The sequence below is a fragment of the Phlebotomus papatasi genome, chromosome 1 (genome assembly GCF_024763615.1).
Source record: "Phlebotomus papatasi isolate M1 chromosome 1, Ppap_2.1, whole genome shotgun sequence".
Classification (NCBI taxonomy): domain Eukaryota; kingdom Metazoa; phylum Arthropoda; class Insecta; order Diptera; family Psychodidae; genus Phlebotomus; species Phlebotomus papatasi.
In genome coordinates, this window is record NC_077222.1 from 8,626,910 (window position 1) to 8,646,861 (window position 19,952).

Sequence of the window (19,952 nt, forward strand, 5' to 3'; positions counted from 1 at the left end):
GACCTCATTCGCTTGATAAATGCGTTCTCTAGTGTCCTTTTAACTTTTGACCTTGAAAAACCGTTATTAGGAATGATTCAACGGTATTTTCGTCTAAGGACGAAATGTCCGCCTGAGTAATGCGCGTTTTCGAGAAATCCAAAAAGCAATATTTTTGGAGGCGAAAGAGAGGGGGGAATGATGAGCATGTTAACGATCCTTGGGTCCACTTATGGGTGGCCCCCGAAGGTCCCAAGTCGCTATCTCTAACCGTTTGGCCTCAAGAGCTGGAGACAGCTGGACGAATAGACGGACCGACGGACAAACATATCTGAGAAATCGTCTGTAACGTGGAGATTTACCTGAACGTCTTTTGTCTGTTGACAAAACTGGTCTTCAACTGGTGAAAGGTGCAAATTTTGGGGAAGGGGTGAAAAAATCGAGGGATTACTTATTATTGTGAGAATTTTTACGAACTTTAGTTAAATATTAATTGTATTTATGTACAGATTAATTATTATTTTATTTATTTATTTATTTATTATTTTACTTATAGCATTTTTTTCCCTAATTTTTCATATGTTGTATTACCATTACTTATAAAAAAAGAGTAAACGTTTTTGGTACGAAAATTGGTAAAGTAAGAATGCAAAGTGAGCAATGAAAAAGATCAATTTTGGTAAGTAAATTTGGCATTTCGGTAATAAAAAGATTAAAATGATTCATAACTTCTTAATTTTCCCTTTCCAAATATTATACAAATTTGTATTTTTACTAACCGTTTTTACCAAAATACTGCCTAATCAACCGCAGCCTAAAAATTTGCTTGTATAAATTTATTGTATAGCTTAAAAAAATTTTAAGTCTTGAAAAAGTTCAATCTGTTAGTCTGAAACAAATCTTTTTATAGCATTTTCAGTCTTTTTAATATTTTTTTTATGATTCATAAATCTAAATCTCTATTTTTACTAATAAATTTGAAAATTTTGTTAATATGAGACTTTTCAAAAAAAAAACAAAACACCGATAAAATGTCAAAAATAGGGAGTGTTTCAAATCCCGGACGCCTTTTTTATTCCTCGAATTTCCATGAATTTTTAGATTTTACATACTCTTCTAGAGATTATGCAATGCAAAAGAATAACAAAAAATGTAGCTTCGACAAATGAGATGACGTAAGATTTGAAAGAATTCCCGAAGGGCAAGGAACTATAAGAATGAAGGTGGCCGAAATAGGGCACCAAAGCTATGTCTACATTTTAATTCATTTTAAAATTTATTAAGAATGATTCTAAAGTAAATAAAGACGATAAACTGTTTACAAGGTTCCAAGCAACACTCCTTAAGAAGAAGGAATTAAAAAAATCAATTTTTATTTAAAATATTACATTTTAAACTTTAGACTGTAGCACTTGCATTCAACTATGCCGAAATTTGACACACTTTAATTGCTAGTACAGTAGAGTCTCGCTATAGGCCATCGCTCTATAGTCCACAATTTATCGACCGTTGATTTTAAAACACTGATTTTAAGTTAGGTTATGTTTTTTAGTACGCGACATGCATAATTATTTTAATATTTTTGGCAAACTTTATTGAGTAGTTGTGATAATTGTGATCCAGAATTAAGAGAGCAAGGACAAGTACCACAATTGCAAAGAAAGTGGAAGCCGTCGAGCAATTTCAATACTAAAAGTCGTTGATAATTTTGAAAAATTACATGGACTATAGTGCGACCCAAGTGTCAAATCTGGAACCAAATATGGACTATAGCGAGACTCTACTGTAATCCGAAAATTTTGAATTTTGTTACTATATTCGAAGTTTGAATTGTTGTTTTAACGGTGCTATCACACTAGGATTTTCACGTTTTAATTTTAAATTTAATTGAGCCAATTGAGCATTAAAGGATTTCTAGATTTCACTTGAAAATTCTCACAGCCAAGACACATTTTGCAAGAAATTTGCTCAATTTTAAATAGTGCCGCGAGATTTTTGATTGTGAATGACTCCGAAAAATGTGTGATGGTACTTAAAATGTCTTATAAGTCGCTTATCTGTTAGGCAAAAGAATCCCCAAAGCCAGAAGAAAGGGTTGTAGGCAAGAGGGCTCATGAAGAGACTCTCATACAGTCTTGGTGAAAATCTGCATGAAGTCATTCCAACTGCGATTTCTTGACACAACAATTTCCTTCAAATGGCTTTGCAGGAACTTAGCAAATTACTCCCGATTCTTACACTGATCACAGTACTTATCTTATTTTTTTGGCCACAAATAAAATCAAATAACGAATAAATAAATTTAATAAGAACAATTTGGTTTAAAAGGCCACTTATTTAACTGCAATAAAATTGAAATGATTGAGAAATTTTAACATATTAATTTGCTGAATCGAGATTTAATTGATAAACCACAATCATGCTATTTTAGCGTGCTTAAACATGTTTTGGTGGGTCATGTATTAGTTTATATCAATAAATAAGCGAAAATCTATCAATTCACATGATTTTTAATGCAAAATTTCCAGATGAGCAATTCATCTGAAAATTAAATTGAATTTACAAATTGGAAAAATCCTAGTGTGAAAGCACGGTAAGGTTATGTTGTCGTGCTCATCATAACCTCATATTGATGATTACTTATTTATTTAAATATGACAACTGGGATATATCTATAAGTAAAGCTTGTTGCGCGACCATGAAAAACTTTGGGAAATTGAAAAAAAAATTTCGATATGGTGATAATACAAGCAACATTTTAGTATTGTACAAATTAAGTCATGAAAACGTCACTTAGATGACTTTGAAATTACTAGCGGTAGTTCAAAGTTCCATCCATTCTGTTACTTCAGTGTTGCTCCGTTATCTTACTCCTTTTCGTTGCCAACAATTCCTTTTCGTTGCTCACTTTTTTTGCTACTTGGGTAATTTCTAGCATAAAATTGGTAAATGGGTATCCGGTAGAAGCAGTTACCTATTTATGTCTTTTTGGCAACTTTCCTATATTTTTTGACTTTCCTTTCACTTTTTAATTATTCTGAATATTTATTGACTTTTTCCTTTGATTTTAAAATAATTTTAATATTTAGTCTGCTCTTTCTTTGCTGTGGTCTCCATTGCTTTGGTCTGGAAGTTGGTCATCAACGCTAAGACGGCGGGGGACGCCACTGAAATAAGTTCAATTTTCTTTTGTATGCTACCATATTCTGCGTTTAAATTTCATCTCAAAAGCTATTTAGCATGCTTAAAATAAAAATGATATATGTTTCTCGCACTTTTATTTATTATTTTAGCAATCTAGTGCTAAGATAAAGTTAATAATTAAAGTTTGCACTTGAATATTGAACAAGTAATTAAGTTAATGCATTTTTATTCTTATATTAAGCAATATATTGCAATTGTGCAAATTGAAGTTCTTTATTCAGCAATCAAGTTATTTCTCTATTAATAAAAAAATACTTTCCTTAAGTGACTTTTTTTTTAACAATCAACCTGCTTGGTATTAAGCTGGACGGCGCCAGTTGTAAATTCCCCATGATGAACTTGCATGGGAACGATAATGTAATTATTTTGAAGCATTTAATCTTGAGCATCGGTGACAATACCGCCATCAGAGGCATTTTTATTGCAAACCGTGCCGCCCATCAAAAGGTAAATTGGTGAAGATGTCATTAATTTGCAGAAGAATCGTTAAGTGGACATTGTGTATCGAATCATAAGCAGTAAAAGACTGTCTTTGTGGCATAACCTTTGTGAAATGTGAAATGTTTTGCCGGCAACAGAAGAATCTGTTTTGTGCCTTCCTACTATCTCAAAGATATTAACTCCACCCTGGTTGAGAACTCAATATTCCACCAGCAACATCCAATGTATTAAAACGATAAATCTGTGTTTATGTAAATAAAATATTAAGAATTCTTGTAAAATGTACGTATTAAGAAAACAATTTTCAATCCTACTTTATTGCCAATTTATTTCTTACTATACATATTTTATCTGGCATTATTGCGTGTCGAATAAAATTACACTTCAATGCACAATGTTCACGTCTCTTGGCTAGGACAGTTAATCCTCCGGTAACAGCGTAATTGACATCCAATTAATATATTAGTGGGAAATCTTTTTCATCTGTCAGTGTCCATCGACTTAGAGAAGTGTAAGATCTTAAGAATTTGCAATAAATCTGCGTGATGCATAAACACATAGGAATCCCTAATTTATCGTGTTCACTGCAATTCTGCAAATTAATAATAAAACATTAATCCAATCATTGTCACAATATTTCTCCCATTCCACCAACGCGACTCTCCAGCATAGTTTCTGCCGTTTCTGCAGAAAAGCACCTCTTTAGAATCACTAAATGATTTCATTAGAGGCGTTAAGATAATTGTCAATAAGGGCAATTAAGCAGAGTGTCGGCGACATTATCAAATTAAGTGTTATTAAATTGCAGTGATTGTTCCAAGTGCATTAATGTTGAGAAAATGAGGGTTTCAGGTGACATTTTTCCCCACATCCTCGACGTCCTGATAATTGCTAAAATCCACAATAATGACATTTAATTCAATTTCATTAAAAAAGAACTCTTTTCAAACACCTTCAAGACGGCGGCACAACGGACAATCTTAATTTGCAGGTAAGTCGGCTGGATGTAGACACATTTATTGGCAACACTAACATTTTAAATTCATTATGCAAATCTTAAATAACGTCTGATGGTCAATGGTTTTATTTCTCCTGAAGTGATTCAATCATTCAAAACACTCTCTTCAGAGGAAAAACCGGAAATTTTAAAGTGAAATCCACGTGAGCCCAAACTGGTGAAATAACGGCGAAGGAAATTCGCAGAGTGCTCGAACCTCATAGGACTTTCATTTAAAAATTTTCTTTAGATTTGTTTTCGTAAATCATTTAAATAACATTTACTAAAGATAAAATAAATGAGTAGTAAATTAGCAGTAAGGTTGGAATGAGAATAATAATGTTTAATAGAAATAACGAAATTAAAAAAAAATATTTTGACCAAGATAATATTAAATTTTGTACATTAATTTACGCAAATTGATTAGAGAACATTTTAATTTATATTTGAGTTAGCAATACGATTGTAGACTCTCAACATTCCTTTTGTCAAGATTTTTTCTTTATTTTTAAACAAAAAATATAATTTTCCTTCGAAATATATTTAATTTGTTTTTTTTCACTTAAGGGGAATCCTCTAATCACAAGGTTAAAAGAAATATAATTTTTTATTGTTTAAAGTTTATATCAATAAATAGTCTATCTCTAATAGTCTAAAAATATTCCATAAAATTTTCAAAAACCATTTCGAAATTATTTTTGACAGGGTAAATAAGTCTGCCACTTACGGTTCACTTTGGGTGCCGATCGGCGTGATTCTGGAGACTGATCGCGCAATCAGTGCGATCTTGGAGACCGATTGGCGCGACCTACCGATCTGACACTCACGGTTCAGTCATTGGCTATACTTATTCACATCCTGATTTTTGAAGGTACATTGACGCAAGCAAATAAGCTCAGAGCAGGTTCAAGAACAATCGGGTCATCCAAGTGAACGAATTAAGGCCTATCCCTTTCAGAATTAAATTTTCTTCTATTTGAATTAAAAGAATTGTTGTAAACTTATTTATCTATTATTCACATCATGTTTAGGGTGAAATTTTGTTCTAATATAGCATCTCTAAAAAAAAAACTTAAGCCTCTTTAAATATAAAAATATACAAAAAATTTCATAAAACTTGGTTATCTCTCTCCTAAAAAAATGTAGATAACCAGCTAATTTTTGGGTTCCTAATTAGGGGAACCCTTTAACCATTTCTACTAAAGTACTAATCAAACTACTGCAGTTTAAACAAAATTGATACCTAAATAAAATTAATAATAATATTATAAATAATACGAAATGGCCAATGAACGAATATTTGTTGTCAATAAAAACCTGAAGAACAACATGACGCTTGCTCGTGTCAAAATTCTTATGATTGTATTTTTTGTTAAGTTGACTCAATATCTTCTTATTTTTGCTAAAATTTAGATTAAGACACATCTCGCCGCTTTAACACTGAGAAAAAAAGAGGGTGCGATTAACTTTTTTTCCTTATAACTTTAACACTTTTTTGGTGTAAAAATATATCAACATTTTTTAATGTTAATTATACACCTTTTTAAGGGTAAAATTAACATGAAAAAGAGTTAATTTAACCCCTAATACACCTAAAAAGGGTAATGAAGTAAAATGTTTCAAATTTACCAAAAACTCGGTGCTTTTCAAACAGTTCCACGCCAAAATTTCTCTATAAGTTGAGTGATATTTCGGTCGCAAACGCATGAATTTGATGGAGTCTACTGTATTATTTTAATAAACTGAATCAATATAATTTTTAAAATGTAAAAATTTTGTCTCTGTACATTTTTTATTCTGTTTTTTGCACAGTTCATTCTATTTACGTAAATAACTTTAAAGTATTCCTAATAATAGGTTTCCAAGGTAAAAAGTTGAATAGCACTGGTGAACTTAATTGTCGACAGATTTGGATAATTCTGGATTAATTTGAAACGTTTTGGGTGACTATAAGCTCAGTCGAAGCGATTAAGAACTAGTTCTGTGTCGATAATTTAATTCTATTTTGAAATTTAAATGTATTTTTCTTTATAGGAGAAACTGGGGCACCTTACGGGGTAGCACCAAAGACTAATTTTTATTTCAAACTACTTGGACCAGGGGTATGCAAGAACAGTTGAAACCGAATAAACGTCAAAATAAATTTGTTCAGGCAACGTTTTGACCATTAACGTACAAGTTTCATTTTACGTTTGTTCGGTTTCAAACACGGTTCTTGTACATCTCTGACTTGGACTATCTCGATCATTTTTTCAGAGGACAAGCATCCCTATAGTACCTATAAATTCCTACAAGTCTTATCCTGTGAAATCGAATAGACGATTAAAAAATTCCAGTGTTTGGTGGTACCCCTTGTTTGGTGGTGCCCCAGTTTCCCGTAATCTATTTTGGAGATTTTGGAACATTTTTTAATGAATCGGTTAAAATGAATAAGGAATTGATACGAAATTTTTCCAGCTTGTGAGCATATGTTTTTTTTTCTCATTCGTTAAATTGTTTAAAAACTTTGAGTACTAATCCTAACGGGTCCCGGTCAAAATCCCGAAAGCCAAAATCCCGAACGCCAAAATCCCGAACGTCAAAATCCCGAATTCTTAAAAGTGTTATAGTTATAGCTACTCCCACGATTGTACCCGCGCTTGCTGGAGGCAAAGGGAAATCTTCTGTGTCTTGGGAAATTATTCTAAACATTTTCCTCCATATAATTTCATTCCTATCAGGATTTTGAACATTCGGGATTTTGGCTTTCTGGATTTTGGCTTTCGGGATTTTGGCGTTCGGGATTTTGGCTTTCGGGATTTTGGCTGCCAACGATCCTAACCACTAGTATTTCAGTTTACTCTCTTCCTTTTGTTATCAAAGGACAAATTACTTAATTGATTGTTTCTCATTCTAGATTTTTTTCTTTTATTTATTTATAGTATTACTATTTTTTATTTATTACTTATATTTTTAAATTTCACAGTAAAAAAATATGTAAAATTTTACTTCTATAATAGTGCAAAATCGACTATTTTAGTTGCTTAATTTAAAAATGTTTAAAAAATACACAACATTTTGGTAATTTATAGTCACGTGATTTCAACAATGTTGTTTAATTTGAAAATGTGTAATATTTTAACACTATAATAGTGTGAAATCGGATAAATTATTTAATTGCGATTTGTGTAAAATTTCTCACTGTTATAATCATAAAATTTTTTCAACAATGTTTCGTGAATTAAAACTGTTTGACAAATTCTAAAAATTACCACTATTATAGTATGATTACAGTTTTTCACATTATTATAGTGTGAAAAAATACACAACTTTATGGTATTTTTTGTCACATGATCAAAAATTAACACTATTATAGTTTGATCATAATTTTTAACACTATTATAGTGTGAAGCCTTTTGTATTTCAACAAAAGTTGTTGAATTTTTAAACAAAAGTTGTGTAAAAATCGTTGAATTTCCAATTAAAACTTATACTTCAGTCGAGATGCTTTTCATTGGGCAAAAGTCATATAGAACATCAAATATTTATATGCATAATGAGTATATCGTGAAGATCCGAGCATCAGATGTAATCATTTCGCATTAGGGGGGATCCCGAGTACAGGAAAAACCAATAAAAATGTCTAAAAAGGCAAAAAAATTAAAATCTACGAAATGAAAAGAAAATTCAACAATCAATAGAATTCAACAATTTTTGAGTTTACACATAAAAATTCAACAATTTTTAAATTTAAGAATTCCAAATTCAACATCTTGAAATTCAACAACTTTAAATTAAACCATTTTAAATTAAACACTTTTTCCAAATTTAACACTATAATAGTGGTGTGAAAGATTACACACCATAATAGTGTTAATTCTTTTACTGTGTTGATTTTTCCTAATAATTATATTCTACTTTCTTTCTGATTATTTTAAATTGTGTGGGAACCTAAAAATGGAGTTAAAATCAGTTCTTAAAGACCAAAGGTGATAATTTTTATTTGAAAATGAAAATCAGGGTGAAATACACATTCCTTACGTAAACATTTTTGACTTAAAAGCGTATCCTTATTTTAATCTACTAAATTTTATTTATTAAAAATTTATTTGACTAGGATTGTCATTATAAAAAGGATTCATCCTTTAAATTAAATCTCATAAAGGAAGAAGAATTGTATAGCTGTCCCTTGAGAGAGCGAGCAATAAAAATCTATAAAGGAAATAGCCAACAACATCCTTCCTTCCCATCTCTTCGATTGTTTGAAATATTTGAAATGTTTGAAATAGTGAAATTCGAAAAAAAGCAAATATAAATTTTATTCATGACAGAAAACAAATTTGATGCCATTCAACTTTTTTTTTCAAAATCAGGTTGTCTCATCGAATTTATTATACCAACTAATTCGTCTGAGAAAAAATCAAGAAATTAATTTGATATTCATCCATTTAGCCTCCGGAAAAGGTATTCACATCGAAGTTCATGTTGTTAACACAAATAAATGTTAAACATGCAATTTAAAAGTTGAATAAAAAAGAGATAGATGCAATACGAAATGAAATTGAAATGAAATGAAGCAAGAATATTGGTGAATTGCGTAAATATAGAATATAGCGTAGGCAGCTCCAGGAAGTGGTCAAACTCTGGGTGTTTTACACTTTTGCGATCGCACAATATCAATAAATTATCAACAAACTCTTTGGAGGAATAAAGAACGATCAACATCGTATTCTTCGATCAATGCATTTATATTGATCGGCAGTCCCGAAGAAATTTTGAATTGAAGAGAATCGCCTGGATGTATGCAAATTTGGTTTTCAATTTTGTTTAATCGATGATGTCTGCGTCATCTATGTGCTGAGTGGAAAATTAGAAATTCAAATTAAGGTGGGCAAGCCCTGGAACAGCTGTTTTTGTTGGCAGTTTTTAGTGTTTTTTATATAGTAAACAAGCAATGTCCTCAGGAAAAATAGATATTTCCCAGGTTAATTCCTGCGGAACTAGTGTGAAAATTATCTCGTGGCTTTCCAAGGTGTACAGTGGGATTAAAATTAAGACATCCGGAAAGCAAAATGCAGATCAAGAAGTTGAAACATTGATGAAACTTTGCCTTTCGGAAAATGCCCAAGTGAGCCTCCTGGCGTGCCAGATTCTGGTCAAGACAGTTGAAGATGACCTCCTGCCATTCTCCCAAGTCCGTACAATCCTGCTGTCCATGCTGCCCAATGCAGAAGGGCCCCGTTTTGCTGCTGTCTCTGAAGGAATCTTTGATCTGCTTTTCCTGGAGCTCAAGAAGCACTCCCAGGCTTCCGGGAAGAAGGATTCCAAGGAGAAATACACTTGTCCTTATGGGCTACAGCATCCGGAACACCCCTACATAGCCATTCTCAATGCTAAGCAAGGACACGGGCAGGAAATTGCCATCAAAGTCAAGGAACTCTTCAGTCATCAGGACAGGGATATTTCCCAGGCAAGTGTGGAGTTCCTGAGGCCAGTGTTCCTGTACGTGGTGAAGAATATGGAGAAGATTCCGAGTGTGAGAACCCTGTGGGGTCTTTTGATCGGTCAAGCGATTAAATCCGATCAGGGCGAGCAGCTTTTCCTGGACTGTTTATTGTGGCTCAGCTGCGAGAAATCGACTCTGCTGAGCAATGTCCTCCTCAATGATGCCCTCGAGGCGATGATTCCGAAGAAAAAACACTGGATCACTGTGAATATTGCCCTGATTCTGGCAGGAAGTTTGTCCAATCAACTGAAGCTGGGCCTGGATCCGAAAAGCAGCTTCAGCTTGATTCTGCGGATGCTGCAGAATGAACAATGCTCGGGAATTGTGCCTCAGGGAGTCCTGCTACTGATGTGTATTCAACTCCTTGAAGAAATCCCGCCCAAGTACCTGGAGGACCTCCTAAAATTGATAAAACATTTAATGGTCAAGGGAAAGCGTATGATGATGCAGCATATGCTTCTTGATTCCCTGCTCTTGTGGTCAGAGGAGGAAAACCTGCTTTCCGGAGCTGCTAGAAAGGAAATGGGACTGCTAAAGGAGCTCATCGAGGAGACTGTTGACCCAATACCTGAAGACTTTTCGACTGCTAAATCAAGATTTCTGGACAGAACTGTTTCTCTGCATCATAAGTTCGACGGCATTTGCAGCAAAATTGAATCGAGCTTCCCGGAAGGCTTCCAAGTGTCAATTTCCAGAGACATCGTCAAGATACCCTTAGCAATGGCTCTCTACAGTAAGATTCTCCGGGGAATCCTTCTCTGTCACAAGGAAATCTCCTTAGAAAACTGCAAAGAAACCGTAAACGCTCTAAAAATCCTCCTGAAGGAAAATGAAGAGATTTCCGTCAAGTTCCTCGCCGTTTTCCAGCAGGAAGTCAAAAATATCAAAGACAGACCCAAGAAGCTGGAAATAGTCCGGGGAATTGTGGAATGTGGGCACCATAGGACCAATATTCAGACAATTCTCGGAACAATCCGCAGTTTCTCCGAGGAAAACGGCGGAAAATTCAACGGAGACGTCTTGAAGCTGTATTTGAGACTCTGGAAGATAGATTCAAGGACCTATCAGTATCTCTTTGATCAATTGGCCCGGGCTCGTGGGAATCCCGATCAGGAACTCAATCTGGCCAGAGCAGAAGCCATCAAGGAGATCTGTGAGAAGAATCCCGGACAACATGGAGCAGATTTGGTATCCCATCTGTCAGACGTCCTCAATCAATGTTCCAGCCCTTCAGACGATGGATCCGTGATCTGTATTGTCCTAGAAACGATTCTTCTGCTCTGCCAGAGCCGAACTGTCAGCATTGTGGCCATTTGGAAGGCGCTCGGATTCATCTTTCGCTACGAGAAACGCCCAAATGTCACAAAAAGTCTCTGCCAGTTCTTTGGGAATCTCCCCGACTACCCCAGCAATTCCCCGGAATACGACGCCATGGTCAGGGAAGTCTACGGCAGACTTTGGACCATCGGTCTCAACAAAACTCTACAAAAGGAAGTCCGGAAGGCAGCATTTGACGCCCTGGCTAAATTCCCTCTGGACAAAATCGATCTGAAGCAGCTTCCGGAGCAGTTCCGGCAAAACCTCAAACTCCCAAAGTCCAAATTAGGACCCGACACCGATCCCCTGGACGCCCTGACCTACATCCCCGGAGAATGCTGGATGCAGATGCTGCAGAAAATCGACAAGGAAGCCTGCTCCTTCGCTGGAGATCTCACGGCGAAATTAATTCGTTCAGAAGTCCGGGAGTACCGTGGAGGAGTCTACAATGTTCCAGCCGGGAAAGGAGAACCTGAAAATCTCTCATATCTTCCGCCTAAAAGCATCCTCCGTCCGATCGTCCACTTCATCCACCAGGAAGCCCAAAAGCCTCCCCATGATGACAGCAATCACTACCTCCTCATCCAGTGCCTTAGAATCCTGTCCCAGGACTTCCCTAAACCCATTCCGCCCGTCAACTGGTCCTGCCTGCACGAAATCTTCCACCGAAGCCTCGAGATTCGGCAATTCTGCATCTCTCTGGCCATTAACCAGAACGCCATCTCAGGCAGCGCCAAGAGATTCCTCTGCAACTACCTCGAAGGATTTGAACCCAGCGTATCTTACCAGGACGAGATCTCTACGGTCTTTTTGAAAATTCCAACTCTCCTCGACACAGTTGATACTTCTTTTGCGAAGAAATACTTGGAAAGATGCTTAGGCTTTACTTTCCAAGAGGAGGAACGCAGGAAGATCCTCCGAAGCTGCTTCACTAAGAATACGCAGCATCTAAAGGAGGGCCATCTTACCGTTGTCGGAGAAGCCTTCCTAGAAGTTTTCTACGCAAGCCACGATCGAAAGAAGGTAAGCAGACTTTCTAATCTATCGTCAAGCAGAACAAAAAAGATTGGGTCAACATAACAATACATTAAGGACATATTAAGGACTTAATAAGTTATTAGGAAATGACAACTTTAAGGAGTTGCTGAACATCCAACTACTTGAAAATATGAAAATGAGACATAGCGCTTTGTGTCTAAGACTAAGTACTTAATTAAGTACTAACTTTAGACTAATCAGTTGATCCATCATAATGACATTAATTGTGGGCATCTTCATACATATCAAAGGCAGAAGGATGCGACGACATGATGAAATCCGTGACCTTGTGAATATATAATCGCTCGTCGCGATCCTGGGACGGAATACCTAAACAAGCAGAAAATGTCCGCTCCAGGTGGCGGAACTCTCAAACCTGACTTGGTAGTGAAGAACCAGGAAGAGAGGGCCTAACCACCGGGATCAGGCACAAAGTCTCCAAATATACGCCCCTCCTAGACACTGTGCGGGAGCTGTACAGCACAGCTACCTCGAATGCAGTAATGTCAATTATAGTTGACACTCTTGGAGCGATCCCCAAAGAGACAGTGGAGAGCCTCAAGCGCCTAAAAATATACACTAAAATGCTCGAAACCACTGTCGCAATGATCCCCCTTCGTAGATACATAGAAATCTATCACCAATTCATGAACTACAATGGCCGATCATGGTTCCGGGAAAGTTAATCACGAGGTCACCTCCAATGTCGATGCATGATAGTGAGATGTTTATGTTTGTGAGTTGCCTTGTTTTCGATGACCAATGTAAACGTGTGATGCGCCTCTAACTGCTATGTGTATATCCCGAATTTTCAGTATCTCTCCGGTCGCCCGTTTTAGGTACCTAGGGGCCATGCTGGATGAGGGTTTATCATGGAGGGATCATACCGATATGGTGGCGTCTTCTTTACAGTTGTTGGCTCATCAAATTTATAAATTAAGGGGTTCATGCTCTTTAAGACTTCTTAGGGCTTTTTATTTTGCGTTGGGCGAATCTAGGTTGCGATATGCCTTACTATGCTGGGGTGGGGCGTGTCCACAGCATCTGAGGCCAGTGATTTCGGGTCAGAGAAGAGTCATTAGGACTATGAAGTTTCTAAGACGTAAGGATTCTCTGACTGCCGTATTTCAGTCATTGAAAATCATCCAAGAGAACGGGGTCGGAAGCAGGGATAGGTTTTCTGTTCCGCTGCCAAGATCTCAGCTATTCAAACGATCACTGAATTACCTTCTGCCTTTGGTGCTAAATAACGTTGCCAGGATTGTTTCCCCCAAAAATCATATTTCTCTGCTGTTTCCTAAATATTTTTTTAAAAAGTTTAGGTTATGCTATGCCTAATCTAAAAAATCAAGATGTATTTTTTGTGACAGAATGGACAGAATCTTCTAATCTATGTAAAAAAATCAAATTAAAACTAAGTAGGTGTTTAAAAACATTTAAAAAGTTTTTTGAATATAATGTATCGAATTTTAACCTCAATAACATGACAAATTCTAACCATTTAAAATAGCATATATTTCTTGGATGTTTGTTAAATTCTTAAAAAAAAAAGACATTGGTAGATTTCTAATTGCAGCAGAATATAACATTTTTCATTGAACTTGAAACTTTCCTGGTATTTATGACTTTCTATTTGAGGTTACACAGTAAAAAAAATGTGTAAAATTTTACTACTATAATGACTATAATAGTGCAAAATCGACCATTTTAGTTGTTTAATTTAAAAATGTTTAAAAAATGCACAATAATTTGGTAATTTATTGTCACGTGATTGAAAATTACTACTATTATAGTTGAAAAATTTTCAACAACGTTGTTTAATTTGAAAATGTGTAAAATTTTAACACTATAATAGTGTAAAATTGGATAAATTATTTAATTGCGATCTGTGAAAAATTTCTCACTATTATAGTCATAAAAAATTTTCAACAATGTTTTGTAATTTAAAACTCTTGAAAAATTCTAAAAATTACCACTATTATAGTATGATTATAGTTTTTCACATTATTATAGTGTGAAAAAATACACAACTTTATAGTATTTTTTGTCACATGATCAAAAATTAACACTATTATAGTTTGATCATAATTTTTCACACTATTATAGTCCGAAGCCTTGTGTATTTCAACCAAAGTTGTTGAATTTTTAAACAAAAGTTGTGTAAAAATTGTTGAATTTCCATTTAAGACATATACTTCAGTCGAGATACTTTTCATTGGGCAAAAGTCATATAGAACATCAAATATTTATATGCATAATAAGTATATCGTGAAGATCCGAGCATCAGATGTAATTATCTCGCATTAGGGAGGATCCTGAGTACAGGAAAAAACATTACAAATGTCTAAAAAGGCAAAAAAAACTAAAATAAATGAAATGAAATGAAAATTTAACAATTTTTGAGTTTACACACAAAAATTCAACAATTTTTAAATTCAACAACTCCAAATTCAACAACTTCAAATTCAACAACTTTAAATTAAACAATTTTAAATTAAACATTTTTTCCAAATTTAACACTATAATAGTGGTGTGAAAGATTACACACTATAATAGTGTTAATTTTTTTTACTGTGCAGGTCATACATGACCTAATATTCAAGGATAACCTCTAACTGAATAAAAAAAAATCAGGCGGTACTTACACGAAATATTCGTAGAAATTTCCCGAGTTGTTTTTCAAAACTCGAGTAACTATTAAAAAATCGCGAAACTTAAGAAACTGGAGATATCGGGAAAAATAAGAATAAGAACCCGAACAATCTTTAAAATATTAACCAATTTATCTCAGAAAACCAAAGAAATTTACTGAAAAATCGACGAGACCTTCAAAAGATGTTCTGAATCTGACAAACAAAAACCACTCTTAGGTTAGATTACGAATCAAAAAGTTCGAGATGATTCAGCTTTTTTAGAAAATTTAAAAATAAAAATAGAATGTAACCTACGATCGATATCGAAGTTAACTATTATAAAAATATTGCACTTGTTATTTGGGTTCTTTGTTTCAAAATATATCCTCTTGTGGTTCGTTCCGGAGATAAAATTTGTATGTCCTTTTGTTATAATCTTCCCTGTGTGTCTTGGCTAAAATTGAAAGTCGAGCAGACTTTCTATTATCTTTCGAAGGATTGTGTAAATGAAAATAAAATCCATTTTAACTTAAATTATAAAGCAATTAAAATAAATTGAAAAGGAGTAAATTTTGACGCTACTTGTCTCACCGTAGACTTTTAAAAGCTCCATATCACATATCAATTTTTTTTTCATTAGATGTTCGAAGCTTTTGACGCAATTTACGGAAATGTCGATGCGAATCACGTGGACTTCGTGCTACGCCTTGCATCTCAGCTTGATTTTGGGCTCAAAAGATACATTTGCTCCAGATTAGCTAAAAAGCCCGGGAACATCAGACTTCTGGATCAAATAGTTAGTCACATCTCCGATCCATCAACCAAATTCGACAGTTCCGTTCAATGGGAAGATTTCGAAGAGCTTTTAAATGAATTAAAAGAGATTTATGCTTCGCATAGCGAAGAAAATGAAGTTTTCATCAATTTCTGCCTCCAAATCCTGGCAGACATTCAATTTTCTATGGTCAATGGTCATCCAAAAGACTTTAGGAACTACAGCGAAATTTTCTACGACGCTATTGAAAATATTTCCGGCTTCAATAAAATTAACAGCGATGATCCTGATGGGAATGCATTTGCTCATGCCTTGAGCTCATTACTGATGCAGAAGCATTGGAAGGATCACTGTGGACAGGTGATTCTTCATTTCTAAATTCATTTTATTTATTAAATTAATTTTATTTGTGCTTTGTATTTTTCTAGATTTACGAATTTCTCATTGAGTTCAATCAAACTTTGGAAATGAATAACGACGACAGAGTTAAGAATGCCATTATATTTTCGAAGGATCTACCGTACTTCTGCAATAAACCCGTGTGGGCAAAGATAATGATGATGATTAAGAGTTGAAGGTTGTCACTTTTGTTTTTGTTTTTTTAGTCTCAAGAATTTTGTATGAACTTTGAAATAAACTTGATTAATTCTACAGCATTTTCATTTTTTACTTGATATTTATCTTGAATGCTTACCAAATGTACCAAATGATTTTGATCATCTGAACGGTAAGTATTTGATATAGTTATGTTATTCTACCCTATAGCTACTCTGAACAATCAAAATTCAACTAATTAAACAAAAAAAAACATGTAGAAAATTTTTCATGCAAGTGCTTAACGTCCAACGTACAATAAAATTTGTTTGTAAACATATTTTCAAAATTTCCTATGAGAGAGAGCGAGATGACTAGATCTCAGTTTCATTCACTCTCATTGAAATGTCAAAAACATGTTTACAAAACAAAAGTAACTGTACGTTGGGCATTATACAAATCTGCTATCAACTGTTTTATTTTTTGGATTTTTTCTATTTATTTATTTTCATAATAGTTTAAAGAAAATGTAGGTTTTGATTTATTTTTTACCTTAAAATGTTAAGAATTTATGCTTTACCTATCGGCCACAACAATATTACTACAATTTTGTTGATCATTAATTTTTCAGATTGATTTTCGAATTTTTAGTTACATGACCAAACCAATTTTTACAAATTATATCTTGATCTTGAACCATAGCAAAGGTGTTAAAATTCTCCAAAACCAAATGTAATTTCATCAAAATGCATGGTGTAAATCAAATTTAAAAAAAAAAGTCAATTAAAAATAATTTTCTCAATACCGGGAAGCATGAAGCATTTTGAAGAGTTTCGACGCGTTTTTTCTGAACAAGTACAAATGATTTACTTTAAAATAGTCTATTTAGAGGAAAATATCTTACAATATTTAAAAATCTTTGTCTATTTCTGGGCCTATTTAGGCAAGCAAATAACTATTCTATAAGTTGAAATCTCTTGTAATTTGCATACATTTGTACTCCTTTGCATACATCAATTTTCTAAAGGTCTTATCATACTGAGAAAAAAATATATCAAAATTTTGTATTTTGAAACAAATTGTTTTCAGTGTTAAGGTTATTTTCGAGAGATTTAGTTCAAAATGCTCATTGTTGTCCCTAATTTCTAACACTGCAAAGTTCTTTAGGTACAAAAAGCTCTTGAAAATCTAGAACACAAAATAATTTCATTACGTAAGTCAAAATATTAGTAGGGTAAAGTGACACAAGTTGGACAATTTGCCGGTACAAGTTGGACATGGCTTTTTTCTTGATAAATACAGTACTAATTTTTTTTTAAGCACAAGGAACCAAATTATAAAACTAAAGCATTAAAAATATACAAATAAAAATGAAGTAACTAAATTTATCAAGAAAAAAAGTAGTGTCCAAATTGTACCACTTTACCCTAAATGCTCCACCAAACTCGCAAGAAATGGCGACTTTGTTAATTATTTTTTCTTAAACATTATTTTTAAATGGCTTTTAATCCTTTAAGGACAATTGGAACATTGGTGTACCATAAAGAAAATAATTTTTCCTGACTAGCTGAAGTAATTGGAAAGTAGAAGTTTGAAGGATTCGAGGATATTTTTTGCAAGTCTCCAGCTAATTGCTATGTTACTAAATATAGGGTAAGTGTGCCAAATTTCGGCATAGTTGCATGCAAGCGTCATAGTCTCAAGTTTGAAATGTTATATTTTAAATGCAAATTGATTTTTTTTATTCTTTCTTCTAAAAGAGTATTGCTTGGAACCTTGTAAAGAGTTTACCGTCTTTATTTACTCTAAAATCATTCTTAATACATTTTAAAATGAATAAAAATGTAGACATAGCTTTGGTGCCCTATTTCGGCCACCTTCATTCTCATAGTTCCTTGCCCATCGGGAATTCTTCCAATATCTTTTTCACGTCATCTCGTTTGTCGAAGCTACATTTTTTGTTATTCTTTTGCATTGTATAATCTCTAGAGTACGTAAAATCTAAAAGTTCATGGAAATTCGAGGAAGAAAAAAGGTGGCCGAAATTGCAAGCTGGCCGGAATTTGGCACACTTACTCTATAAGCTCAAAAATGCCGAATTTTTAAATTCTAAAATTTATAATTGATTTTATTTATTTATTATACTTCCAATTTTCTTAAGCACAATCCTTTTGGTAATAAAATCCACAAAGCTCATACGTAATATTTTTCATTAGAGCGAAAATTATTATTCATTGGTATTGTCAGAAAAATTACGTAAATGTTTGGGCTATTTTTGTCCCTATCGTTCATAGAGGCACAAAATACATCGAATGAGACTCTGTTAGACTTTCCAAGGTCTACCAGTTTAATTTTTATTGTTGATTTTCAGTCCGTAAAAAGTGTCTCGTCGTTAAAGGTTAAGAGGTCCCCTAATTCGGAAGCTAACGAGCTGTTTTTCGAGATTTTTTCGGTATAGTTTTTACCGTTTATACACATTTATTTATTTATATTTTTTTTGGAAAATAAATTACAAAAAGGCCGACTAATGAATAAGGGCAGAATCACATTGACAGTAAAATGCTCACCGCATTTTGTTAATTTACGCATTTTTATTGCAATTATTACGCAAATTCTTAATCACTGTATTACCTTAACTCATACTCGGTAGCACTAGGTGAAAATAATATAAGAAAATTGAAAAAATAATTCAAAAATGCAATAAACGGTGAGCAAAAAAACTGTACGAGAAATTTCTTGTACAGTTTTTATTTGTTACAAGAGAATGTCTTCAAACCATTCAAACTTAATCTAAAAATTTTAAGCTTAAAAATCTGTCATATTAGAATTGCTGTTAATTAAAATTCTTGCAAAAACGTTTATTTTTAATTTCTTTTATTAATTCTTTTTAAAAAGAAAAATTTTGGAAAGTTTCACGAATATGAGGCCTTGAAAATATGTTTTTGTTTTAAATAAAGAGTAAGTAGTAATTATATATAATATATAGGATTTCCACGATATATTTTAAAATACTCAATTCAAAAAATAAATTATTTGAAATTGTTCAACAATCTCTTTTTTTATTAATGTTTCTTTTTTTCTTTTTTGAAGGGCTTTAATCCTTTGCAAAATTTATTAATTTCAAAACAGAAAAAAATTGAATTGTTGATACAAGTCAAGCATTGTAACATGAATATAAAAAAAGATTCTTTTTAGTCGGGTTTCCTAAAATTACAAATTTATTTTTTTTTTAATTTTATTAAATTATCAAAGGGTTTTTTTTTATTTAAATTTTCCTGCAAATCCAAATTTTCTTTCCTTTTTTAACCTTATTCTGAACAATAATGGAGTGCAATTACGAATTTTTTTAAAATACTACTGAAATTGCAGGTCAAATTAAACATGGAATCGAATTATTGAAATGAATTGAATTTGCATCAAAAGAGGATACAGAACACTTGTGATATTTGATTCTCAATTTATTGTTAGAAATTCTATCTTCTACAGAGAATACCTCTCGTTAAAGTGACTGCGTGACTGCTATTTTGGCAATTTGATTGCCAACGGGGT

General features: G+C 33.4%; 1 protein-coding gene across 1 annotated transcript; it reads left to right on the forward strand.

Moving 5' to 3' along the window:
* The first annotated feature begins 9,518 nt into the window (after positions 1-9,518).
* LOC129798697 (focadhesin) lies at positions 9,519-16,525 on the forward strand. The gene is made up of 3 exons (XM_055841975.1): positions 9,519-12,446; positions 15,735-16,229; positions 16,298-16,525. Exons 1-3 carry the CDS (start codon positions 9,555-9,557, stop codon positions 16,442-16,444), a joined length of 3,534 nt encoding a protein of 1,177 aa, XP_055697950.1. The 5' UTR covers positions 9,519-9,554; the 3' UTR covers positions 16,445-16,525.
* The last annotated feature ends 3,427 nt before the right edge of the window (positions 16,526-19,952 follow it).

Excerpts from the sequence above, each read along its gene's own strand:
- LOC129798697 (XM_055841975.1), top strand. The coding sequence starts at position 9,555 with ATGTCCTCAGGAAAAATAGATATTTCCCAGGTTAATTCCTGCGGAACT. Across the intron at positions 12,447-15,734 it reads CAAGCCACGATCGAAAGAAG|ATGTTCGAAGCTTTTGACGC; the intron begins GTAAGCAGACTT and ends TTTTTTCATTAG. Across the intron at positions 16,230-16,297 it reads GGAAGGATCACTGTGGACAG|ATTTACGAATTTCTCATTGA; the intron begins GTGATTCTTCAT and ends GTATTTTTCTAG.